The following is a 26,721-nucleotide window of genomic DNA, read 5'->3' as shown; positions in this document are numbered from 1 at the left end:
CAATAAAATTACTTTGGAGACTGGCACCAAGGAAAACTACAGCTACTATATAACCGACCCATCTACTCAAAACATTTCACAGGTTCCTTACGGATTAGCTTCTAGCATTGCTAATACACAAATACTACCAGCTCTGAGAACAGTACTCATCACAAAACGAGGTAAAACTAGACGCAAGCAATGAGGTGCTGTCTCATTAACAGAAGGTCCAGTCTCAGTCACATTCATAAATTCCATCCATAAAATCTTTATTTCAGTAAAAAATACCATAAAAGTGCAGATTTATAATTAACATAGTTTGTACATGGCAATTAATTGTCACATTTCACCTAAAATTTAGAATAGATACAATACAGTTAAAAACAGGGCAAAATTGTTAAATTAATTAAAAACAAAGCGAAATTGGTCTTTTGACTCATAGGCCAGACTTAACCCTGATTAATTAAAACTCTACGAATGCGCCACAGAGCAGCCAAAATATGCGAGACCGCAAAAACAATTGGTCCGGCGGTGTCAGTTTTCAATACTCTAAGCGCATAGCACACTGCCGGAAGCCAAGGTTTTTGCACAGTGGGATAAGCCAGTACTTCATCGGTTTATGATAGGCAGGGCAGAAAAAAAATACATGTGGCTCCGTTTCACTAACCTGTTCACAAAAAGGAAACATTTTCGGAGCAGACATTGTCCAGTTGCATGTAAAAGTTTGTACGGGTAAAACTCCATGCCTCCATTGCACAAACCATTTTCTGGCTGCAACAGGGTACATATCTAAAAAACGAGTCTTTAACCAACTGAAAGGTAGCAGTTCTAGAACCATTATTGGGATTGCTCGGAGCCATTTTCATATACTCAGCTCGATATATTTTCGTGAGCATATTGGCGGAGATCTCTTTGCAGCCCTGCTCTGGGTCAGACCATAGGACAGGAAGTCCCAGCCTAGTGCATTCCTTCTTAATGTAGGTGAGCCACGAAAATTTGGATATACTCGTACAGATAAGTATTTCTCTGAGCTCCTGCCTATAGTTAATCAGCTCTGGCGTAACCAATAGCCGGCGCCAATACCTTATTGGTTTTAAGGCTAGCTCCTCTGCAATTGGCGTGATCCCCATATCAAGTCTTAGTGGGTGCAACGGGGTACTAGGAGGGAGAGCCAACAAATGCCGTAAAAAGTGGTTCTCCACCCTAGTGATTTGGGTTTGATTGCAATGACCCCATAGCTCACGACCATACATACTTGCGCCCCTGGCTTGTGATTTGTAGACCTCCAAAGGTGGGCCGAGAGGTTTTATCGTTGACAGATTGGATAGTCTGAGGATCCCGCCCGATAGTTGAGCAAGTTTTAGTTGGGATTTAATTTGCTGTGGGCCCCACGACAAGCTCTCATTAATCGTGACCCAGAGGTACACAAAAGTGGTTACCCTTTCCAATCTTGTTTAACCTAGAATAGGATTAGGTCTTGTGGTTCTAGGCGGGTTGAAGATCATAAATTTTGTTTTGAGTGAATTGATCTCCAAACCCCGGGCAGTACAAAATTCTGCAAACCCATCCAGTATTCGCCGAATGCCCACTGGAGATCTGGAAAGCAATAGGGTGTCATCGGCGAACATTATCGCCAGTACCCAATCCCTGCCAGCTTGGGTGCATCGTTCTGGACACCAGCATCTAACTTGGGCGAAATTGGCCTCATGTAGCCTCTTCAGGACTGACAGGAGATGGGTAGGAATACCCAGCTCAAGAAGCACACTCTAGAGTTTACCCCTGGGTAAGAGATCAAAGGCAGAGCGGAGGTCGACGAACACCATATAGAGGCTGCCCCCTCTACACACTGTTTTCCAGTGCAAAAGCACTAGTCGAAAAATGTGGTCAACGGTGGAGGTGTTCTTCCTAAACCCTGCCTGATCAGGGCTGAGTATCACAAACTCCTCCATCCAGTCCTGTAACCGTTCCAGGATAAGTCTCGCAAAGATCTTCTGAGGGACATTGATGAGACTTATAGGTCTGTAGTTGGATGGGAGCAGAGGTGAGCTTTTTTTAAAGATAGGGACTATCTTTGCTCCCTGCCAAGTACTGGGGAGAGCCATGCCTCTTAGGATTGTGTTAAATATAATCCGTAGATAGGGACCCCAGACTTACGGTTGGTGCTTGAAGAGGTCGCCCGGGTGTTTACCCAGGCCGGGTGCTTTATTTGCGGCCAATTTGTTAATTGCAATACACACCTCGGCCACCGTGACCTCACACTCCTCTGGCTGGACAGTCTACGGGCCGAGAGTAAATTGGTTAGTATGTTCAGCAAGGGGAACCACGTTAGAATAGAGAGCCCGGAAATGGCCTTCCCATACTTGTGGCGCTAGGTTGGGTTCTACAGCTGTTCATAAATTACAATCTGTCCATAAAATGTCAAAGTGGCATCAGGAAACTTCCCATCAACAATCAGGCTGCTCATCCAACTCCATTCACTCCCACAATGGATAGAAAACTAAGCAGAACTGTTAAAGAGCCTGAGAATCAGAAGGATGAAGTTAGCTGCATGGATGCATCTCACAATGGCTTAAGGATGCAGCTGCCTAGTAATGAGCAGTGCTTTGTGCGGGTGCACAAGGGATTCACTCGTTTGACTCCCTCGTAAGAGGCACAAAACAGAAAATCAAAGGTTCTCTACTTTTAACCAAGCCTTGAAAACATGTGAAGCACATCTAGTGAGGCTCTTCCAACTGCTATTACAAATAGATTGATGCCTTCAAACTCATCCATGACGCATGTACACTCCCCTCATATCAGTCTTAAATTCTATGCGCAAGAGCCCAGAAATAAATTGCCATATTACTCCATGCCTTGAGAGCTAGTCATAGACCAAAAAGTGCTTTCTTACTGGCCAGCCAAGTACAAACCTTTGTATGTGGCGTCCCAGGCACAGCTGACCAATAATTAACACTGTCGCCCTCCCCATCAGCAATCTCCGAGTACAACTGGACTCCAACGTAACCCTGTGGTAACACAAGCACACTGGCAAGACCTTTGTAATGGTGAAAAGAAAAACACTATCCTGCACCCCAGAATCCTGCTTGCACCACCCCACGGTCCTGGCCTGGAGTAGCCTGAAAACAACAGCCATCAAGGAGAGCTAGGATGAGCAGGGCAACCAACCTACCAAGGGTCATTGTTGAACAGGGCAGACCATGCGTTACCCAGCCATACCCGATGCTCATTCTGCGCGATGGTAGGAGAAAAGGACTACATTTATGTGTACTAGTGAAGCGATCCTGTGCTACCCCACTTCCCCACCCACAAAAAAATTAAAAGGGCATTGCAACTACAAAGCAAGGCTTGCGGTGTTAGTACAAATTAGGTACAGTCAAAATAAGCCAATCTAATTGGTGTCTGGCTGCACACTAACTCCTAGTAATGTGTTGTGACTCTACTGAGCTCTTGCTGCAACTCAGGCAGTTTCCCAATGAAAGAACAACATTTTACCAAGCCTTTCTGAACCTTACCAAAGGCCTGGGATGTAGTTACTTGACTGAGCCTCATAGTTAACAGCAATGAGGCAGCTCAAACAGACGGCAGATTTAAGTACCTACATAACATCCATCAGCAACTGAAATCCCTGTGTTTACAGAAAAGGAAAGCTGTAGATGACGTAGTCCTTAATCCAGAACCCGATTGCAGTTTTATCACTTGTGCAGTAATTATTTAAAGTTCTATTTACGCTAGAGGTCGCATACATCCAAAAACGGAAGCAGTTCTTAGGCGCATTCCATGTAATGCAAATCTTGAAAAGTAAACTGTACCAACACATTCACAACCCTTTAAAACCCTTTTGTTCCAACACACTATACATTGACCGGCTTCCGAGCCTGCTGTTAATCCCAAGGCTTCCAAAGAGATTCCCTTACCCCTTTCACTTCACCTTTTGATATGCCTATGCTTCCCTTCAATTAGCCGCTTGGGAGTAACCATATACTTTTCGTACACAAGTCAACATAAGCACACACAAAGGTTCGATTGCTATGCTGATCTGATCCAGGCGCATTGGACTAAATTACTCTAGCATGGAGCGCGTTCACTGCAAAAACACTTCAGCACAGACCGAGCAGGAACGACAAAGGTACACTTACTGAAGTGAGGAGCAAGTCCGCAAACCTGCCATATATACTGCAAGCTTCAGTTTCTTCTGTCAAACCCTCGGCTCAACCCTGCATAGCTGTGGCTCAGAGCAACAAGGCTTACACAAAGGAATGAGTGTACAGCATTTACACAGCACCAAAACAATTGAAGAAAGCGATACTCAAAAAATCAGACACCAATTTATAAAGATAGACTTTTTTATAAAAATTTAGACACTAGAATGAAAAAGATCCAGAGATATCAATTGCACAAGCAAGGAATCAAGGATGCTGAAGATGCTCCATGCATGCTGCAGATGCGACAGTCTTCCTGCAGGGATTCCTCTGTCCACAAAGATGGCGAGGAAGTCCTGGTTGGAGGTTCAAAGCCCCACAGAGTGCTCTGGCTGAAGTCCAGCCGCGCTACTGGACTATCAGTCGCCTGTTGAGGTCACAGGCCAATACTTTGAGCCAATAACTCACCTTCAGAGGATCTCAGAAACGGAGACAACACTCGGCGAACTCGGGTGCAATTTTTTTTAAGAAGACAAAGTTACAGAAAAATAGCATAAACGGAGTTAAGTGGAAAACAACGATCTGGTTGAGGCAGTCATGCAATGACAAAGAAAAGGCAGTGGACAGTGAAGCTTGGAGTATGCAGTGGGGACTCTGGTTTTGTGAGGTCACAGGAAGTCAGGGATGGGTGGAGGTCGGTCGCGGTGGGGGTCACGGGATTGGGGGTGTTGCGATTGTGGAAGTGAGCAGAATAAAAATAATAAATTGCCTTGTCGTCTAGTACTGCGTCACTGCTTCTGCTCTCCTGCCAGGAAACAGGCAGTCAGGCTCCCGCCCCTAAGCCAATTACAGCATTGTAATTGGTCTGAGCGCCGTGACAGCGCTCAGCCAGGGGCTGTAGGAGTGGGCTTATTCTCCATGCAGGCTTTAATGTAGCCTGCACGGAGAACGGGAAAAGTGCGCATTACTGGTTTGGTGGCCTGAGAGGGCCACCGAACAGTCTTTGCGCACTTAGGAGTGGGCAAACCACTCCTCCCCTGCCCTGCTCTGGGAGCAGAGTTGACCTGCCCGCAAAGCAGCACAGACATAACCTGATAATAACTGAAAGTTATCATTAGGTTTTTGCTTCTCCACTGCTTTTGAGCAGTGGGGCGAAGCTCCTCCACCATAGCGGAGGAGCCGCCACTGAAGACTGTCGGAAGCTGGCTCTGTATATATTATACTAAAGTAAGGTACAGTGTGCACAGAGTCTCCAGAGGTGTAGCAGAGGCTAAACTAGGTAAATACTAACAGCTCTCTGTGTTAGTTTGGGCGAGCACTTAGGCTTATTCAGAGGGTGTGTTAAGCATTTATTGTAGTCGCTCAATCAAGGCTGATGCGCACAGACAGAATCAAGACCAATTACGTAAGTATAAAAATGGTGCCCTAATGGTTTATTTATAGAACCAAGCAGATTTTGGTGTAGGTAGAATATACTTTCAATCGTAGAACATTTCAAGAAATGCAACTGGCAATTAATTTAAAATCGTATTGGTTCAAAAGCCAGTGCAAGTTACACAGTAATTACAATTGGATTAAATAGACTATCCAGGTGGCATGCTTCGATACCACGCCGGGGATCTCCATACACAGTACTGCTCCCTCAAACTCCTGGCAGATGCGATTGCTATTTAAAAGGCTGCTTAGATGGTGAGCAGCCAGACAGGGCAATTGTGCAGGGGCTCAAAAGGAGAGCACATTAGGAAGGAGAGAACCAAATTAAGGTCCCACTGAGGCATAATAAAGGGGGAAGGAGGGAACATATGTACAAGACCTTTAAGGAATCTATTTACAATAGGTGACTTAAATAAAGAAGGGTTGGTCTGGCACGCTCAGGAAAGCAGACAAATAACCTTTCAGGGTGCCCCGAGTAGGGCCCTGCTGGGCAAGGGTAAAAATAAAGAGAACAATTTGGGAAAGGAAAGCTGAAAGAGGGCAGACCGGCTTTTCTGTACAATATGGAATATGCTACTTACCAGTATGCATCTGTTCTTGGCATGTAGGGCTGCTGACATTCATATCTGATGCATAGATCGCCGCCTAGTGTTGGGTCCGGATGATTGCACATTGTTGTCCTGGAAGAGTCTTCGAAGTATCACGAGATAGGTGGCTCCTCCCTTGGACTACAGTGCGCATGGGCATCCTCTCCATGCTCAGATTGTTTTTCGCCATTGTGGCAGAGATGGAGTATAGTACAGTAAGAGATGTCCATGCAAAGAGTGAATGCTGCAGCTGCGACAGGCACCGGGGAGGAGGGTGGGCGATATGAATGTCAGCAGCCCTACATGCCAAGAACAGATGCATACTGGTAAGTAGCATATTCCGTTCGAGGCATGTGGGCTGCTGAATTCATATCTGTGCATAGAATGTATAGCAGTATCCCCATTAGCGGCGGCCGCCTGTGCCAGCTGCAGCAGTTTGAAACAGAGTTTTGAGAACAGCCTGCCCTACAGCGGCTTGCTGTTTGGAATGTACATCTACACAATAGTGTTCTGTGAAAGTATGTATGGTAGTCCATGTGGCTGCTTTGCATATTTCCTCTAGAGGAATGTTCCCTAGGAAAGCCATGGATGCCCCTAGTTTGCGTGTAGAATGCGCCCTTGGGGGAACTGTTAAAGTGCGTTTCGCTTTAAGATAACATATTTGAATGCACTTAACTATCCATCTGGCTAACCCAGATTTAGAAATGGGGTTGCCTTTGTGTTGTGGTGAAACGGCAACAAACTTATTTTTCTAAAATCCTTTGTCCTGTCTATGTAATATAGGAGAGCCCTCTCAACATCTAGTGTGTGTAGAGCCCTTTCAGGTACTGACTGTGGATTTGGGAAGAACACTGGTAGTTGTATTGTTTGATTGATGTGGAAGTGGGATACCACCTTAGGCATGAACTTAGGGTTTGTTCTAAGAACTAACCTATTTGCATGTACTTGAATGAATGGCTCCTGAATAGTTAGGGCTTGCAGCTCGCTAACTCTTCTAAGCGAAGTAATCGCTACGAGAAAAGCCACCTTCCATGTTAAAAATTGTATTTCACACGAGTGTAAAGGCTCAAAAGGTGGTCCCATTAGTCTGGTTAAAACAACGTTTAAATTTCAGACAGGTGAAGGTGGGTGTCTTGGGGGGGGGATGACTCGTTTGAGCCCCTCCATGAATGCTTTAATTGCGGGTACTCTGAATAGCGAAAGATGCTGCCTGTTTTGAAGGTAAGCTGCTATGGCAGCTAAGTGTATCCGTATGGATGAATAGGCTAGATTGCAGCGGTGTAGGTGCAAAAGATAGCATATGATATTTTGAGTTGATGCGTCTAGTGGGTTTATGTCATGGTTGTTACAATAAATGACAAAACGTTTCCACTTTGCCGCATAGCATGCTCTTGTGGTAGGTCTTTTTGCCTCTTTGATAATGTTTATGCAGTCAGGAGGTAATTTTAGGTAGCCAAACTCTAGGACTTCAGGAGCCAGATTGCAAGGTTCAGCTGCTGCGGATGTGGGTGCTGAATGTCGCCATGGCTGTGCGTTGAGAGTGGGTGTTAGTTTTAGTTTTTGATGAGGCACCACGGAAAGTTCTAGGAACGTGGTGTACCATGGTTGCCTCGCCCATGTTGGAGCAACTAGGATTAGAGTCATGGAGTGCTGGCGCAGTTTGCGTGCCACTAGCGGTATTAACGGTGCTGGGGGAAAAGCGTACGCAAATTTGCCTGACCAGTTCATCCATAGCGCATTGCCCTGAGACTGCGGGAACCTTGCGGCGAAGTACTGGCATTTTGCGTTTTCTTTTGTGGCGAACAGGTCTATCTCTGGTTGTCCCCACTGTTGGAAGTATGGTTGAAGCACTGTGGGATGAATCTCCCACTCGTGTATCTGCTGGCTGTGCCTGCTGAGCAGATCTGCTATTTGATTGTCCTTGCCTGGGAGGTGTTCCGCCATGAGAAAAATGTTTCTCTGAATGGCCCACTTCCACATGCCCTGAGCCAGATGAGACAACTGTGGAGAGTGTGTTCCTCCCGGTTTCTGTATGTAGTACATTGCAGTCATGTTGTCCGTCCGGATCAACACGGTCTTGTTGCACATATGTACTTTGAACGCTTTCATTGCCTAAAAATTGCCATCAGCTCCAGTAGGTTGATGTGCATTTTCTTTTGCTGCGTGGTCCATAAGCCCTGCACTGTGTGGTGGAGGACATGGGCTCCCCACCCTATTAGGGATGCGTCTGTTAAGACTAGTTGTGGTACAGGCTCTTGGAACAGTCGTCCCTTGCAAAGGTTTTGTGGATTCCACCAATGCAGAGAGTTGTATACACGACTGGTCACCAACATTAGGTCGTTTAATTGTCCTTGAGCCTGGTTCCACTGCCGTGCTAGGCACTCTTGCAGCGGACGCATGTGCAGTCTTGCTTGAGGGACTATGAAAATGCATGAAGCCATCATGCCTATTAGTTGCATAAACACTCGGGCTGGTAGTGAGTGTTGGGGCCTGAACTTTTGGATCAGCGTCTGAATGCGGTTTATCCTGGCAGAATTTGGCTGTGCTTTTGCTGCCAGTGTCTATAGTTGCTCCCAGGTATTGTTGTATGTGGGCAGGCTGAAGATGGGACTTTGGGTAGTTCAGCGGGAAACCTAGACTGTGCAGGAGGTGAATAGTGCGTGACATGTGGCTGGCACATTGCTGGGCAGACTGTGCTTGTATGAGCCAGTCGTCAAGATATGGATAGACATGAATATGCTGTCTTCTGAGATGTGCAGCTACTGTCGCTAGGCACTTTGTGAATACTCTTGGGGCTGTTGTCACCCCAAAAGGAAGGACTTTGAATTGGTAGTGCTGATTTTGTAATGTAAACCTGAGATTTCCTGTGTGCTGGGTGTATCGGGATATGGAAATATGCGTCTTTGAGGTCTAGTGTTGCGAGGAAGTCTCCTTGACGCAACAGTGGTAATACCTGCTGTAGAGTGAGCATGTGGAAATGCTCTGATAAGATGTATTGGTTTAGGGGACTGAGGTCCAGAATTGGTCTGAGAGACTCGTCCTTTTTGGGGATTAAGAAGTACAGGGAGTACACCCCTGCACCCTGGTGTTATAAGGGTACTAGTTCTATGGCCCCTTTTTGTAGCATGCTGATGACTTCTTGCTGCAATAAGTGTAGGTGTTCTGCGGACATAGGACGGTGTCTTGGAGGTATGTTGGGTGGTGTGGAGGTTAATTCTAGGCAGTAGCCATGCTGGATAATTTGCCTTACCCACCTGTCTGTAGTTAGGTTTTCCCAGACCGGCAGGAACTGCTGTAATCTTCCCCAGACCGGTGTTACATGGTCTGGGGGTAGTGACAAGAAGTCACTGCTTGGTATTGGTAGAGGATCTGGTGGTGTTATTTCCTCGTCCTCTACCTTTGCTGTTATTGCCACGGTATCCACCTCTACTGTTTTTGTTGTAGGTGTTTTGCGTGTTCCCCTTGTTGTATGAGGTTTGCTGTGTTGAGCCCCCTCTTGCAGCTCCTCTGTTGCTGGAGTGACGAAAGGAGCAGCCTCTGTATTGTTGTGACTGCAAGGCTCCCATAGACTTGGCTGTCCCGGTATCCTTCATTTTGTCGAATATTGTGTCCACATTAGGGCCAAACAAATAATCAGGGTTTACTGGCTGATTAAGTAAAGTGCTCTGAACCTCATTTTTAAAGCCAGAGATGCAGAGCCACGCATGTCTTCTGAGCATGACACTGGTATTGATAGCCCTGGCTGCTGTGTCTGCCGCATCTAGCGCACATTTGATGGAGGCGTTAGATATTAGCTTTCCCTCCTGTATTAGGAACTCTGCCTGTTCCTTATAAAGGTCAGGTAGATGCTGGAGAATTTGCTCTAGTGTGTCGTCGTGTGCCCGGTCATACCTGGCTAACAGGGCTTGTGTGTTTGAAATTCTCCATATGTTAGCTGCTTGAGAAGCTACCTTTTTGCCTGAAGCCTCCAGAATTTTAGACTCTTTGTCTGGAGGTGGAGCCTCGCCAGTAGTGGCAATGTTTTGACTGCTCTTTCAGAAGTGTTGAAAGTGTCAGAGGAAGTCTTCCTCAATGGGGTCTGCATGCATTTCCACGTGGTGATTGTATGCTGCTCTTTCTATTAATGTATTGAAAGCAGCGGTGTCCTCTGTAGGCGAAGTTTTAACAGGGTATGCAGTATTGTCTTGAATGGGCTGAGAGTCTGCAGGATCTACAGGGTCAGACCATGGTTGATTTTGGTTGTCCTGGTCATTGTCCACTGGATAATTGTACAATTCATTATCCTCATATTCCACATCCTCATCTGTGCGTGTTGGAGAATATGTAAAAGTCTCTTGCACATGTGGTTTGATTGGCTCAAAGAGAGTTGGAGATGTCGAAGAGTCTTTTCTTTTTGAGTGGTATCCTATAGGTCTCAGCGTAAGTGTCTGGTCTGATTTTCCTTTTTAATATGGTAAGTCTGCCAGTATCGGGGTCAACATACAGTTTTGACTGTTCATCTTCCGAGGGCTCTTGCTCTTCAGGTGCTTGAGCTCTTGGCCGCATGTGTGCTGGAAGACCAAATTTTATCGGTCCGAGGGACTTTTGTGAATCAACAGTCTTTAGTCTGTATGAACTTTTTCGGTGCCGTAATTGTTATCGATCCGACCGTTTGTTTGTTCGATAACCACTTTTTTGCCTTGTGTCTTCTTCGGAGCTTGCTGCTTCGGAGCGATGCTTTGCTGCTTCGGCTCGACCGACCCCTTTGTTTCGATCCTGGCCTTCGGCTCGAGTGTCTTTGTGTGCACCGGCCTTGGTTTGTTGACGTTCTTTTTCGGATCGACAACCGTCCTTAGCTGGAGTCCTTTGTTTGAGTTGCCTGGTGTCGACAACGATCTTGTCGGTTCGACAGCCTTTAGTTTAGGCATGACCATGGGTGTACTGGCTCTTGGCTCGACAACCCTGATATGCGACCCTGCCGGGTCGACGGCCATTTTGTGTTTTTAGGCTCCGATGGATCCACACCCTTCGGTCCGAAGACTGTAAAGTCTATCAGTTTCGGTTTCTGTTTCCCTTCCATAACTTTCGGTTTCAATTTTACCAAAGTATGGTGATGTTGCACCGATGGCTCTTGTCTTATATTCTTAGCCGGGCTAAATTGCGGGGCTATAGAATCGATGTTTGGATCTTGGCTAAGGCCTTCCGGCGATGCCTCGACCTGAGCCTCTGGAAGCGTATCAGTAAATGTACTGGGCTCCGAACTCACGGTTGGCCCAGTGTCCTCGCCGGAGTCGTCCTCGACGGCTCCGATGCCTGGATCGTCGTCCCCTACCTTGACGATGTCTTCTTCTTCTTCGATGTAGTAGTTGGAGTCCTGATCCGACCCCTGCTCCGACTGCTGATCTGAGTCTTCAGCTTCGACGACCTCTTCGTCGTCTTCAAAGATATTTTCCGGCTCAGGCGCTGGCTTCTGCATCGTCTGCCTCGCTGCTCTACGAACCCAAAGAGTTTTCTTTGATCGAAATTGCGCACAAGCTAAGCAGTCGGCTTCAATCTGTTCAGGAGATAAACACTTGTTACACACAGGGTGTTTGTGTGGAAATTTCGAGTTACAGTTGGGGCATATGCTGTCTAAGTGGAGGGACGCCTGGCTGCCAGAATAACATTGAAAATTTCGGGAGGAAGGTCAAAAGCTGTCAAGTGACACCACTCATTCTCCACGCAAGAAGGCGTAGAGTTGACAGGTTGTGTGGAGGACCCTCCTCTGCTGCTGCGACAGAAGATCCTCCAGAAGGGGCAGCCTAATCGGAGGATCGTTGCTCATTTGCAGAAGCTCAGGATACCAAACGCTCCATGCCCAATACAGAGCCACAACGATAACTTGGTCCCAGTTGTTCTTGATCTTCTTGAGAACTCTTGGCAGGAGTGGTATGGGCGGAAAGGTGTACAGGAGGCCTGAGCTCCACTTTAGACAAAAAGCATCACCGAGCAAGAGCTGCGTTGGAAACTCCAACGCATTCTCCGGATGGAGATGCCAGTTGTGATCCGCTAAACATAAGGAGATGGACGGAGCACTGAAACCTTACACTCATCCCCAGTCACAGATCTGGTTTGAATCCATCATCACTCTTTAGCTCACTTCGCCACCTCAGTGAAGACCCAGCTATATGCAAGTCCGTCTGACCCTGTGCCTCATGGGAACAGTCCAGCCTGAACTGCTAAGCCGGGTCCTCCCTGGTCCGGAAATAAGCATCCTGGGACCGGTTTCTGGGTAACACCCTTCATCAAGCAGGCTATCTCGAATCCAGTGGCAGAGGGAGCAAGGGACCCACGTCTGGGCAAACCCTGCCAACTTCAGGCAAACAAAGCTGTGATCTGCTAGGCATCGACGGCTGAGTTTTTCCGCCCTGGTGTTCGAAGAACCCGCCTGGTTTTAAACCCCCAGGAACATACCCTGCTGTTCCGGCCTGGTCAAAAGATGTAGGGCCTCTTGACAAAGGGTTCACGACCCCATCCCGCCCGGTTTATTGCAGAAACACTTGGCCGTGGTGTTGTACATGAACAACATGGTGTTGTAGCTCTTTGATCAAGTAGAATCTGGAGTACGAGGAAAAGCTGGCAAAAGGGAAAGTCGGTTGTTGGAGTAAAAAGCCACGACCATAATACACCCCGGCCTTAGAATCAGAATTACACCGCAATAAGGTCACTGATTCACATAAGGTGAATTCGTTGTGAACACTTGGGACTGAATCAGCCCATCCGGTGGCCAACACACAATCACAGCGCATCTAATAATAAGGGTTGGCTTCCAGGTGGCCCTTTTGAACACTCAAGGGAATAAATTTAAAGAATAAATCTTTTGCCTCGGAAAGACTTTTAACTGACATCATACCCCCTTTTTTTTTTTACAAAATAGAGGAGGAGTTTCACACTTGCGTTTGGGGTGATACCAGTTATAAGGAGATATATATTAAATGTGTCCTGATGAAGGTTGTCTTATCGACTAAATACCACTGAAACGCGACAAAGCTCTATTTTCTGTTAAATTTGGAGGGTCAACAGTGTCATGGCGACCGAATTAAAACTCATGCCCTCTGTTGCTCCAAGTTAATCTGAATTAACATTACCAAGACAAAGTCCATTGTCTGTATTTCTCCTGTCAATTTATGATAACATTTCTCTAATACGTTGTTTAACAAAAATATTTTTATGCGTATAATTTTAATGAATTTGTGTAGTAGGGGTAATTGTTTTTTAATGACAAATAAATATTGATACATTTGAATACAACTGTCATTTTTCTTTGTAAGTGCTTTAGTATTGTTCTGGATCTGAGAAGTGTGCTTTATGTGAGTGGATAAGTGCGGCGTGACTGGCCTTCATGCTAAATGACACTAAAGGGAAACCTTTCTTTTTTACAACGTAGTACATGAACACCTGCACTAGCCTTCCTTTGGAGGGTAGAAAGGCTTTCAATGTCAATAGAGTCGCACAGAGCTCCAGCCTGCTGATGTGGAGTCCGGATTAGCAGAGATCGGAGTCCTCGGATTTCCACCTCTCCCAGGAGTGATGGATCTGTCACTAGTGTGAGATCGGTTCGGTGAAAGGAGAGTGGTCTGCCTCTGACCCAATTGCAGTTCATCAGCCACCACTGCAGGTATTGTGCCGTGCCCTCTGAGATCTGGACCATGTCAGAGATTCCCCCGATGCTGCGCCCACAGGAACTTCAGATTCCACTGCAGCGCCCACACATGCCATCTGGCATGCGTCACTAGCAGGGTGCAACAAGGCCATGAGGCCCAGCAACCTTCTTCAGTCTCACCAAAACACAGGATAGAGGCAAAACATCGGCATCATAGCCTGCATTACATAGGCTGAATATACTGGACACGCCGCCCGAAACTGCACTGTGTCCAGAACAGCTACGATGAAAGGAAGCATCTGAGAGGGAGTTAGGTGTGACTTTGGCATGCGAGTGCAGAAAGTTCACCATAGTTTGGAGGTTGGCATTGACAGTCTGAGGGGAGATCACCTTTAACAGCCAGTCGTTGACAGGGGGAAGACGGACCCCTGATCTGCAAAGATGTGCTGCAAACACCTCTATCACCTTGCGGAACATCTGGGGTGCGCTGGTTAGGCCAAATGGGAGCATTGGGAACGGAAAATGCTTGTGGCCTACCGTAAACAGGTGGTGTCGGTGGGGTTGTAGGCTTAGATTGACCGGACCTCTGGCCTCCGGACCAACGTGGTCAGAATGAACTACAACCACGCAGGGGTTGCTGAATTGGCACAGCTTGGAAGCTGGGGTATGGCTGGCATGGCTGAAAGCCCCTTATGTTGCCGCGAAATACATACTTGGAGGTGTGGCCACAGAGGCGCAAGGACTTGGCAGTAGCCTATAAGTACTTATTGCGCTCCAGTGCCGCGTCTGTTTCGTCTCCGAAGAGATGGGTACCATCAAAGGGCATGTCCATGAGCAAGGTCTGGGCATTCCCCGAAAAGACCGATGTTCTCAGTAAAGTGAGGTGTCGAACACCACTGTACATGAAATAGTTATGCCCAGCGAGTCGGCCGTGTCTACAAAGCATTGAATGGCACACTTTGGGAATCGAAGCAGGGTGATGGGAATCGAAGCAGGGCGATGGCGGCAGGCAATTGTCCTATTCACAGGAGCCCCTGTCCTGGGCTTGGACCAAGTTCCCAGAAGGACATCGTGAGGGTTTCATTAAACAGTAGTAAGAGTTCCAAAAAGGAAACTCCTGGCTGTAGCACTTTTGTCAGGATGACCGTATGGGGCGAAAGCATGCCAGTATCTGGAGAGTATCCAGTCCACTAACCTCACCCATTTCCTCATACCAGTCCATTTCCTCTTCAGGTTGGTCTTCTAAGGGGTCCAGCGACCCTTCCAAATCTTCCCCCACACTTAGCCCTCCAGAATAGGGCTGAAGAAACTACCTAGGACCTGGAGGTCCTGTTGGCATTGGTCGACAGTTCCAGCTCCAGATCGTCAGGGATTAGAATGGGGCTTGTGCCGCCAGATAGCACCAGCAGCATCGGGGAAAGTCGCAATGGTACGCTCGTTGCATTGTCTGATCCATTCCTGGATCCATAGGGGAATGCCAGGGCTGAAGCCACCGGCAGGGAACCTGATGGAGCCCCCTCTGACCCCATGGGGCCTGAAGGCACAACGGTGGAGTCAGGCTGCCCAAACATGAGGCGTATGGCCTAATAAAATCCTCAAAGTTGGTCGGGGTCGATACCGGCACCTGGGAAAATCGGGGAGGCACTGACTCGACCAGGCTCTGTTGAACGTAGCCTAGAATGTAGTCTCCTCCATTGCGTCAGCCAATGGATGGGGAGAAGTTGAAGCAAGCTTTAACTTGCTGTGTTTTTTTGTGCCGGCTTACCAAAGTGTCACAAAGATTTGGAGTGGGCCGAAGAGGACTTGGGACTCCTGGAGCGGCACAGGGGCCTTCCTTTCGCCGGGACCTCTGAGGAGTAGAACGACGTGGTGTTGCCTGCTGGGCCGCAAGCAGCTTTAGGTAACACTCCCTCAAAGTCTTGGTGCCATGGCCTGGCTGCTGGAGCACGACGTCGAGTCATGGTCAAGCTTTAGACACCTGAGACAAACCAGTGGATCTGTCACCGACATGACGCAGTGACAGGCACTGCATGGCTTGAAACCTGAAGTCTTCCAAGACATACATACACACCAAAAAGTCGACAAGAGGTAAAATAAAATCCTGTTGAAAAGTGATAGAGGGTAGCTCTCTTCACGGATCAGCGCTTGACTGGTATGGAAACAGAACCGATGTTAGCATGCCAAAGAGGTGCCATATGGGGGACGCTAACGTCACTACCAGCAAGAAAGATGCAGACAATGTCACGCAGAGCTGACTGATGCCATCTAACAGCACACAGGGGTATTGCTCAAAGAAAAATCTTCCTTTTTCAGTATGACACCTGGGAAATTCAAAGGTAAGTTATCTGCGGCTAGATGCTGATCAGATATATATATATATGTATTCATTGTTTTTTCTGATGCAATGTTCGCCACAATAGCCAATTTGTTTAAATTAAAAAAAACACTGCTCTGTACCTGTTCCACTGGAGGAGGTCTGAATAAAATCTGAGCTGCTGTCACTCGAAGGAGAGGTCTGATGGGCTGAGTGCACCTGGATAGCTTGAAGAGGAACTGGCTGACCCATGGGGCCTCCTGTAGATGATGTCCAACATCAAGGAAAGAGAAAACAATGGAGAGAAGACAGGAAAAACTTACTGCCTTTACACAATACCCTCATTGATGCACTTTAAGCCAACAAGCATTCATTTAGCAGTATTACCACAACACACCACAGGAGAAACACACACTTACATGGTACTAAAGTAATCCAGCTTTCAAATACTTTCAGTTGTGCTCTGTTAAAGCAGCTAAAACAGCGGATGGTGGATCATACAGCAATAGGAAAAAGAACTGCGGTCTGTACGTAGAGGCATGTAGGGAAAAGCAGCACCGCTAGCATGTGGTACATTTAATAAGAAAGAGGTTTAAAACGTGTCCATGTAATAGTAATTGCATGCTCTTAAAATGCATCAAATTAAACATAGTATTGAGAGAACATCCAAATGCTCATTTGTAAAGCGGACAAAATGAAGCACAAAGCTTTGTAGTGTGAAACGCTGCATGGTCTACTTAGGCTAGGTAGGCCAATCTGTCCCAGAGGGCACCGTGGGTGATGAAAAGTACTAAAGGCAATTTAGCAAACTCGCCCCGAAGGTTTTGGAACACTTTACATGAGCACCAGTTGCATTACACAGACCGTGTTTAGTCACAGGGAGATTAGGTTATTTGCCAAGAATCACAGGACGTTGAACCTATGCTGGGGCTTGAACCCCTTCTAAAGTCAGCAGCTCGGACCCAAATACCACATCTTCATCTCTTTTAAATCATAAGCACCAAATTACTCCATCGATGAGTGGGATACGGAGCATTTAACAAAATAAAACACTATCTAGAAAACCAATTTTATTCTTAAAATTAGAAACCATTTACCATCCTATTGAAAGCTATATTGGTCAATATTTATTTTCAGTTCATAAAAAAAAAGCAGAAAAGTGAGAAAATAAGGGCAATGTAGTTCGACACTGTTCATTTTGCTAAAAAGGCAAATAAATACACACAGGCTAATCAGTGTGTTTAAGGGACTGCTTAATCTGCTTTGCAGTTTTAAATAGTGTTTGGAAAGAGTATTAAGCACTAGGTTTTGGCTAGAAAAAGGGATCTCCGTGCAAGAAAAGCAGGGTTTTTTGTAGCTTTAGATTTTGGGCCGTGCCTCCAGGGCTGAACAGGAACCACAAAGTGTGGATTCAGCCTGTCTGTATCCAAGGAGCACCTTTCTGCCCCCTGCCTACCAGTCTGCGCTTTACTGACTGTCCCTCAAACAGCAGCCTTCAGCCCTCCCCTCACACCTGCATTGGCCCTTGGAGAGCAGCCCAAGACAGACACCTCCATTTTGGAGCCCCAGCTTCTCTGAGCCCTAAACTGCCCAGTGAAGAAAGACAGTGGTAACTAACAGACTTTGTGCTGTCTATTTTCAAAGTTTTAAACTGTTCTTTTCCTTTACCAGTGACTTTTTAAATTCATCTCTTGGTTTCTGTGCTATTTGTAATTCTAAATCTGCATTTTTTTTCTACCCATGACGGTTTACATTTCTGTCCTGGTTTTTGCCCTTTTCTGTGTTAAGGCCTCTAGAAGGCATCCAACCCCCTTCAAGTAAACTAAAGGAGCAAATCCACCCCCACACCGTAACCAGTGTGTATAAGACTGCTTAATCTGCTTTGTGGTTTAAATTGGGGTTGGAAATATGTAGTGCTTGTTTTTGGCTAGAAAAGGTGATTTGCTGAAGTGCGAGAAAAGCAGGATTTGTAGTGGCTGTAGATTTGGGCCATGCCTGCAGGATTGAACAGGAACTACAAAGAGTGGATTGAGACAGTCTGTATCCAAGGAGATTGACTTCAGGAGCACCTCCCTGCCCCCCTACACGTGCTTAAGGCCACATGTATAATCGTATTACTGGTTGTTGCATCTGTGCTCAGAAAGCCGGCTAGGGTTTCACTTGAACCTAGGGCTTCGGGTCCGAGCTCCGATTGGTTCCTAGAGGTAGGGTTCTACTGGGCTTAAGGTTTGAGATCAGATTGGCTGATAGGTGTAGGGCTCTGATTGGTGCCTAGGGCTTTTTTGGACTTAAAGTTTGGGTTTTGATTGGCTAATAGGGCAAGGGTGGTGATCTGTTGCTAGGGTCAGGTCTTTCATGGGTCCTAGGGTTCTGACTGGGTAGGGTTAGGATTTAGATTGGATGGAGGTCACCTGACCTAAAGTTACTTAACATTAGGGCTCAGGGATTTGTAAGAAATGTTCCAAACTTAAAATGACCACGTGAAGCTGTTCTGTAGAGATTTCCTATTTTGTATGTTAGGTGGGTTGTTTTCGTTGGTGGACCTGGACCCAAGGAATCGCACTGCTTTATAGGCACAAAGAGTTTACTTAATACATATTGCTTTAAAATGTAGAAGGGGCATTTGATGTAATACAGCAAAGAAAAAGAGGGAGAAAGAAAAAAAAAGTAAGAAGCAAGCGGTCCAGGTTGGACAGACAATACAGAGGTGAGATAATTAATGCTAACTTGCAGTCCTGATTATGCACTGCAGGATTTTATTGAGAATGCTGGAGCAGTTGTATTTATTATAATTAATGCTCATTTATGTGTGTTTAGGCTTAGCATAAGAAGACTTTATAAAAGAACTGTTTTTCACTCTTCTGTGTTAGAATTCATTCTGTGGTGAAGCTTCTCGTATTGCAGATAGCTTTGGAGGAAGCCATGGTGGAGATGTTCACAAACAGTTGCAAATAATCAAGGCAGTTGCCTGCAGCGACAACTGAATGGTAATTCATTCAACCCCTTTGCCGTGGCCCCGGTACTGCATATCACCACTGACAGATCTGTCGCACCAAATGTGAGTAAATTGCAAAGTGTGCACATTGTGGTGCTACAAAGATCAGGTGTTCGGGAATCCTGGAATCAGGTGGATTCTTGCAGGTACAGCAGCAGTAGTACACAGAGGTACCAGACCTGCTGATGCTTTCAGGAGTTGCATTACATGAGTAAATGGGACTTTTGAAAAGTTAATAGTCAAGCTTGGCTTGGTTGTCTTGTGTGGTTTGTGGCAGCGGGACTGTTGTGTCTTGAGATGTGATCTGGAGGGAATATTGGTTTGTGATGGAAGCAAGCTGCTTAGTTTTAAGGCAGTGGTGCTTATGTTCCCTGCTGAACATGCATCGTTATCTGCATTGCAGTGTAATGTTTTCCTCAAATTAATGAAGAGGTTTAATTAGGATTTCGATGAGATGATTGTTATTATTCACGTGCAAAGGTTTTTGGTTTTATACAGAAGGTTTACAGATTTATGGAAAACCGAGAACGAAAAAATATTAAGGTTGTCTTCTGAAAAGGCAAGTGGCGTCACTACAAGCTATAGGCTGGAGTCCATAATAGTCTAGCGGTGTATGAACTAATCTGGGTAGAGTGGTTTCCTTGTGCACGGGGAATAGAAACACTCTAAGGTGGGTTACTGCTGGTTGAGAGCCTCTCATAGCATAATGGAAAGCACTTAAATGGTTTCACCATTCGGTGGCGAGTTGGATTTCCATCCTGGTAAGGCAGACAAGGTATGTGTTAAGGCTCACATATTGCATTTCAAGTCTCGTAAAGTGTATGGTCATCGGCTGGATTACGATTGTGTTGAGTCTCAAATTGAAATATAATGGGCGACTTTGAATAAACCAACCATGACTGCGAGACTCTCCCCCGACACTGGTTACCCTGCCCACGACATGCTGATGAAGGTTACATCGATGTTTATGGCTTAACGAATGAAATACAATGACTGCGGACAATAAAAAGTTAGTTTCCAGAGTATGGTACATTTGAAGTGGAAAACAAAAATGTACAATTTGAAGTGTCATGTTTGAGATGAAGCTGCAGCCTAGAGCTATGCAGTCTGTAGCTTTTAATGAGTGAGCCGATGTGGTGAACGAGACAGCACAATAAAATGCAAAAAAGGGCAAATTGGTTAGGCTTTTAACCATGAGATGAATGGGAGACTGCATTTACAGAAGAAATCATGAAGGCAGAAAGGGTTAGAAACCGCAGGTGCTTTTCCTGCCATTACTAATCAAACAGATAAAAAGAAAACTTAAAAGGACAAAAATGCGAATAAAGAGAAAAGACAGATAAGTTGAGCTTATGGCTAGATTGTGGACTAAAGCAAGAGCATGGTGTATAGTGAGGCTCATGTGTAAACAGGTGCAGGAGAGCAAAGGGACAGGAGAAATCAGGCGGTGTCTAGTTCATCCTTAGATAGTGAGACGAGAAAAGTGAAAATTGATAGTTTTAATATCCAAGGAGAGTTGAAATTAATGGCAGAAACTGGAATAAAGACAACATTTCAAATACAATAAAGACATTTTACATTTAACTACAGAATTAGGAAATCTTGCTCAAACACTTGAGAAATGACAGGGATTGGATAGAGAACGTATTAGATCCTAGGCAAAAGAAAATGTGAGTCCCATGATACGGAGGTCTGTAAACTAATGAATTAATCCGAATTTTAACATTTGCAAAATACTCGTGGTGTTGGGGCCCGACCCAGGGAAGTATGACACAAACACGGTATGTTGCAACTAGCAGGACCTTTATTCAATCATCTCGGTCTCACAGACCCTTTACCCCTATCCCTGGAGTCATGTCACTTCCTGCCGTGACCCTACGGTCCATTACTCTGGGTCTCGGTGCACTACTCCACACTACGCCAACTCCCCCCGTTTAAAACTTAGACTCAGGTGGTCTTCCCATGTATACATCTCCTCGATCAATCGTTGAGGTCAGATTACTTGGCGACCAGAGCGTGGGCAGCTGGCGTTTGTTGCATTGGTGGGGTTCTCTCCTTTGAGGTGCTTGTCTCTTTGGGTGGTCCGCTGGTTGGTCTGAGGTGTGATGCATTTCCAGGGTCGGTTCGCTGTGATCATGCTTCCCTTCCATTCAGTCACCGGTAGCAGCTCTATCATCAAGATGGCTGCTTTCCTTTTTTGCTTCACCATCACACAGTCCCCTTCAACTGGAAGCGTTTCCTGCTTCTGCCGCTTGGAGTCAGCGCAGGTCTTTTTTCTTTCTTCTCGGTTGGTGGCCTTAAACTTGTTGATGTCTGCGGTGCAAGTTGCTGTCCATTGTGGGAGTTTGGTTCTCACGGAACGGCCAAACGCGAGTGGCGGGGCTCTTTAGTCGTTGAGTGTGGGGTGGCTCAATAGGTGCACAAAACTGGACATAGCACTTTCTGGATTGTCACGCCTTCTACGCTGGATTGCTACACAGTTATTTTGAGAGTGCCCATGAATCATTCTGCTATTCCATTGGTCTAAGAACATAATGGCATTATCCTGCAGTGTACAAGGGCTACGAGAAGTCTGACTGTCTGTTGTCTGACTTTATGGTTTGTGCGAGTCCCAACGTTGTGAATACGTCACCCAATATCCAAATTACTTTCTCGGCTCAAACTGAAGAGATCTTCACCACTAGAGGGAAGCAGGAGTATTCATCCACTAGTACTAGGCGGTATTGACCAGTGGGGAGTGGGCCTTAGAAGTAGACTTCAACAAGGTCCCACACGTTGTCTGGTAGGTTCGACATAGTCAGCGCTAGTGACTTCGTTGTCCGGCATGTGTACTGTGATAGGTCTGCAGCTCTGCCTCTTCAGGTCATTGGGTTTCAGGATCCACAGTCTCTCGCATAGGGCTCGTGGTGGCCATTATTCCCTGGCGTCCCTCATGTTCAGGCTTGATGGCTTGTATAGATAGGCTGTTGGGGATTACAATTCACGACCCCCTTAGTAGGCGCCTCTTTTGTCACTGGTAGCTTATCCTGGATGTTGTGAACGCTCCGATTTCCAAGGGGACACCTCACCAGTCCTTTCTGTGTCCACTTCGGTTTGGCAGGTCTAGGTCTCCGTTCTGTCACTGTGGCTATCTGGGGAATTTACAGCACCTTGGGTATGCTTGTGCGGTCGATGATATGGAGGTATTTTTCTGCAATGGACGGGTTTGATTTTTCTGAATGTAGAGGGTTTTTTGAAAACCAGTTGGTGGGGTTTTGTTCTTTCCCCGACTTGTGGACAATTATGTAGTTTTATTCCTGCAGACGTATGCCCCATCTTTTAATCCTTGGGTGCATTTTTGCATTGGAGTTGCCGAAGATCATTAGTAGGGCCTAGTGGTCTGTTATGACCGTGAACCACTTGCTATACAAGAACATGTAGAAGGGATCGCAGGCCTAGGCTTCTGCCAGGGTCTCTTTTTTGGGCAGAAATTAGGCTGTGTGTCTGGTTTATGCTACCACATAGCAGTGCACTTATTTCTGTGTTGTCTGTGTGTTGTGCAAGTAAAGCATAACAGCTGCATTTTCTATTGCCGTCTTGACTCTTCAAAAGCTTTTTTCAAACTCAGGTGACCATTTGAAGTCTATGGTTGGTTTTGTCAGGTGTTGGAGTAGTACATTAAAGGTAATGCAATCTTATGTATCTTGTGCAGTAACTCGCCAAGCTGAGGAAGGACCCCACCATGATTATGTCTTGTGTCAGTTTGGTAGTGGCGAGAGCCTAGAATTTGGCTGGGTCTGGCTTCATTCCTTTCTCTGAAAATAGGTGGCCAAAGAGTTTTAGGTTGGTTTTGTGAAACACCTATTTCTCCACATTTAGAGCAAGCACTACTTCTCAAAGTAGTTAACATACTCAATCGAGTGCCAAGTCATACACCTCATTCGTGGCCCTCAAACATCAGTATGTCATCACTATAGTTGGATGTGTTTGGCACAGGCTGGATGATGCGACGAAAAGTCTCAAAATATCTCTGCCGCTGAGGAGATGCCTAAGCTTAGTCACTTATGCCAAAAAAGTCCAAGGTGTGTGGAGAATGTTGTGATGTAGTGGCATCTTTAGTCTAGTTCTATTTCCTGGTACCCTCTATTTAGGTCAAGCTTGGAGAAGAGTTTTGCTCCAGTCAGTTGTGTGATCATATCCGCTACGTGTGGGACAGGGTGTCACTCTAGCTCAATGGCTTTGTTCGGCAGGTGCAGGTCGACAGATCTGCACCTCTCCTTTTGTCTCATTTTTTTGGGTAGCAACATTACTGGTTGGAACCACAGGGTGAGGCCTTTGGAAGTTTCGATGATGTCCTCATTGATGTGTAGTTTTACACAGGCATCCTTCAATTTTCCCATTCCACTGAAAAGCGTGGGGAATTTGAGTCACTCCTTTACTGGAAAGTACATGGCTGCTGATTGAGATCAGTCCCATTTCTGCTGCTGAGGCCAAGATGAAGAGGCAAGTGCCTGGTACTTTCCCCTGTACCACATGTATGGTTGTTTTAATGGTTGTCACCTTGTGTCGCACGGCTGCTTTGAAGGATCCTCAGCTGTGTAGTGGCTTGGACATGGCCCAGGTGTACACGTGGACATTTGTTGCTTCAGGTTCGGAGTTGGTGCAAGTTTTTTTAATTGGTTTAGGGACATTACATTGAACGTTCTGCTGTAAATGATATTTCATGATTGTTTTACTTGCAGGCGGACTATTGGGCTCTTGCTTTCCACTCCTTTTGGTTTCACCTGATGCATTGCGTCCCCTTAAGGGTGCAGGTCTGCTAATCCCAGGCATGTTGCTGTAGCTAGACATAGGATGCTGAGCATGGACGTCTGTCTTGTACCTAGACTTTGGCAACCATTTCTTGCCCCAGCGTGAAGGCCAGGACCGTTCCTATGCATTTCAAGGGCTTGTTTTCTGCACACGTGTAGATGATCCAATGGGCCTCGCCTAGCTGAGGTTTGTATGGCAGGCTTGCTCATTTTTGTGTTCCCCTTACATTTACCAATGATATATCAGATGCTTCATGAAGGAGGCTCTGCTGTGCTTATCTTATATGATCTAAGTGCACCTTTCGATACTAGCCCATGAGGTAGTTTTGGGGGGATCCTGAGGTTCCGTGAAAATCGTTACGACGTTTTGGGCATCGCCGAATATGGACGAGTGTGGTATCTATGAACCGTAAATGACGAGTTTAGTAAGTGTACGCGGTATCGCCATGCTACTCAGAAGAGTTCATCACATTTACAGGTTTTTTCCAATGAACCCTCGGGTTCCATTTTAGATACGGCATCCATTTTGTTTCTTGCCCTCACGTAGTCAGCGAACAGGCAACTGTCCGCATCGTGACCTTTTGTTCCCAAGCTTCACGGAAGAAGCATATGCCTTTTCATGCGTCTTTTATGAGTAGGGGGAGGATACTGCTGAAGCAGTTGCCTCCGCTCGAAGGTGATTCTGCCGTGCCGGTCTATTGTTACAGCCTCGCACGTGCTGGGATCAAGCCCTTTTAAGCTACGATTACGCATCCAATATTATCCTCACACTCTCTCCTCCCTGTTGTCTGACTTCCCTGCAGCTGTTCTTGTCTTTCTTTTGCTTATTTACAACTCAAGTGGAATGTACCTAATGGTGGGAAGATGTGCTTTTACAGTTGGAACTGGTGATGTTAATGTAATTATGTTCCGGGGTTCTGAATACATGAAAGCGATCCTTTTGAATTTTACTGTGGGAACTGAGCTGTAACCTTTTGCTTACATATTGTGCAATGACAAGATCTTGTATAAAAGAGAGCGACCCACAAATGCAATTTGAAGCAGGCTCTTGGAACCTACACTCTGTTGTACTTCCCATGACTTTTGCATCCCTGCAGTAATAAGCGCTGATCTTTGACGCCGAAGGAAGTCTCCCGTGTCTGTCTTTAGTGCGCCAGAACAGGTATCCCACGAAGGTTTTAGGTGTTGTTCCCTGGCACCGCTGGGCCTTAAATAGTCCAGTCCTTCAGTTGGCGCCCAACGCGGGGCGACATCGGCGGTACCGGTCCAAAGCCTGACGATTGTGAGGAACTTCGTGTGAAATCTCAGAGGAAAAGGTGCACCCCGCTTCATCGATCCTGTTGTCGAAATAAGTGGTCCGAAGATTTTTCCCGCGAAGATTCCCGCCTCCTGACGGCTGCGACAGACCGATGCCCTGACTGTCGACCTGTTTTCGACGCCTGGCGTAGACCTTTCGTACAGCGAGACGATAGACGGGCCTTCCTGGAGACGCCATTGAAGCTCTCAGTTAAGTATTTGTGGGTCGCTTCCAGTCCTTAGTTGTTGTTTCAGCTTGTTGAAGCTTTGTTGTTTGCATGGTTCCATTGCATTTGTGGTTCTTAGTTGTTGGTTCTTAGTTGTTATTTGACAGTTGCAATTGCCAAAAACCGAGGGTTTTGTCTTTCACGAAGATTCAGTACTTCGGTAACCCTTGAAGTTTGATACTAGGTTAGTGTGCACGATGCCTAGCCATAGTGGTTTTCTTGGTTTCTTTAAATGTTGCAACAAGGATTCCCGGTTGGAGGACTCGTGTCCGATACCTCCAGTTGGAACTCCGATATATGAGCTCTATAGTCGACATGGTGTGGGCCCTATTATATATAACAAATATTGGGTCCGTTACACGAAAAAAGATGGTGTCCTTAGTTGGCCACCGCACGGCAGTTTTGAACTTGCGATTTTAGATAATCTTGAAGCTAAATTGTTTAAAAAGAAAGCTAGGCCAGCTATGTTTGATTCCTTTCGGTTGTGGCGTAAAGAGGCCAAGCAGAAAGAAATCAAGCAGCTTAAAAAGAATCGAAGAGAAGGTATCGTTCCGATAATGCAAGTTGTACAACAATGTCAGCGAGATAAAGAAGAAAAAGAAATAGAAGTTTCTACTAGATTACATCATATGAGGATAGACAAATGTTATCCGGTTTTACCAACTAGTCAGGATAAGAAAGAAGAGGATTCAAAGGAGGATCCCTTGTTAGCATATTTGATGAAATCGCCGCCCCCTTATGCGCAGGGTGCTACGGCCCCTGTAGTTCCTCCTGTAGTTCCGCCTGTTGTCCCTCCTGTTGTCCCGGCGGCTGCGGGTCAGCCCGTTGTTGGTCCTACGTTTGTCCCACCACCTGTCTCTATTCCTACTGCTCCTTTGCCTGTACCTTCTCAGCCTCTTGTCCCTGCCACCCCGACTATCTTGCCTGCTTCTGCTGTGTCTGCCGTCACTTCAAACGTTGTGGCTCCTGTTCTCCTTTCTCCTTCTGTTCGTAATCGTATCCCTAACACTGTTGCTACCCTTTATTCACCGCTTTCTGGTCAGTTATTTCCATCCGATACTTCTGAAACTCCCCAAAGACGGAGTCAGATCCCTAGTGGAAGGGAAAAAGACGTTAGTGACAATGGCACATAGGTGGATAAGACATCCTGCCAACTACCCTCCACGCATGGTTTGAGACGTTTTCTCAGTTTAATGAGCCAACACAGAGATTCGTGTTCGAAGAAATGTGTAACTTTTTGAGGGAACAATGGTATAATGACAATTTAGATAACGTACCGCCCGATATGATTGAACTTCAGAGTCAATTTTCGAGCGGTATGATTGTAGGTGGCGATGTA

The 26,721-nt window shown here is 46.2% G+C and overlaps 1 protein-coding gene across 2 annotated transcripts in view; it reads right to left on the bottom strand.

The window, feature by feature from the left end:
* The window catches only part of SRF (serum response factor), a 194,667-nt gene that overhangs the window by 44,322 nt on the left and 123,624 nt on the right, over positions 1-26,721 (bottom strand). For both annotated transcript variants that reach the window (XM_078647274.1, XM_078647275.1), the window contains exon 4: positions 16,218-16,334. In XM_078647274.1, the coding sequence (XP_078503400.1) occupies positions 16,218-16,334 (117 nt within the window). The remainder of the gene's footprint in view (positions 1-16,217; positions 16,335-26,721) is intronic.

Source organism: Lissotriton helveticus, chromosome 6 (genome assembly GCF_964261635.1).
Source record: "Lissotriton helveticus chromosome 6, aLisHel1.1, whole genome shotgun sequence".
NCBI classification, from domain to species: domain Eukaryota; kingdom Metazoa; phylum Chordata; class Amphibia; order Caudata; family Salamandridae; genus Lissotriton; species Lissotriton helveticus.
The sequence above is the reverse complement of the archived record's forward strand: the minus strand, read 5'-3'. Positions and strand labels throughout refer to the sequence as shown.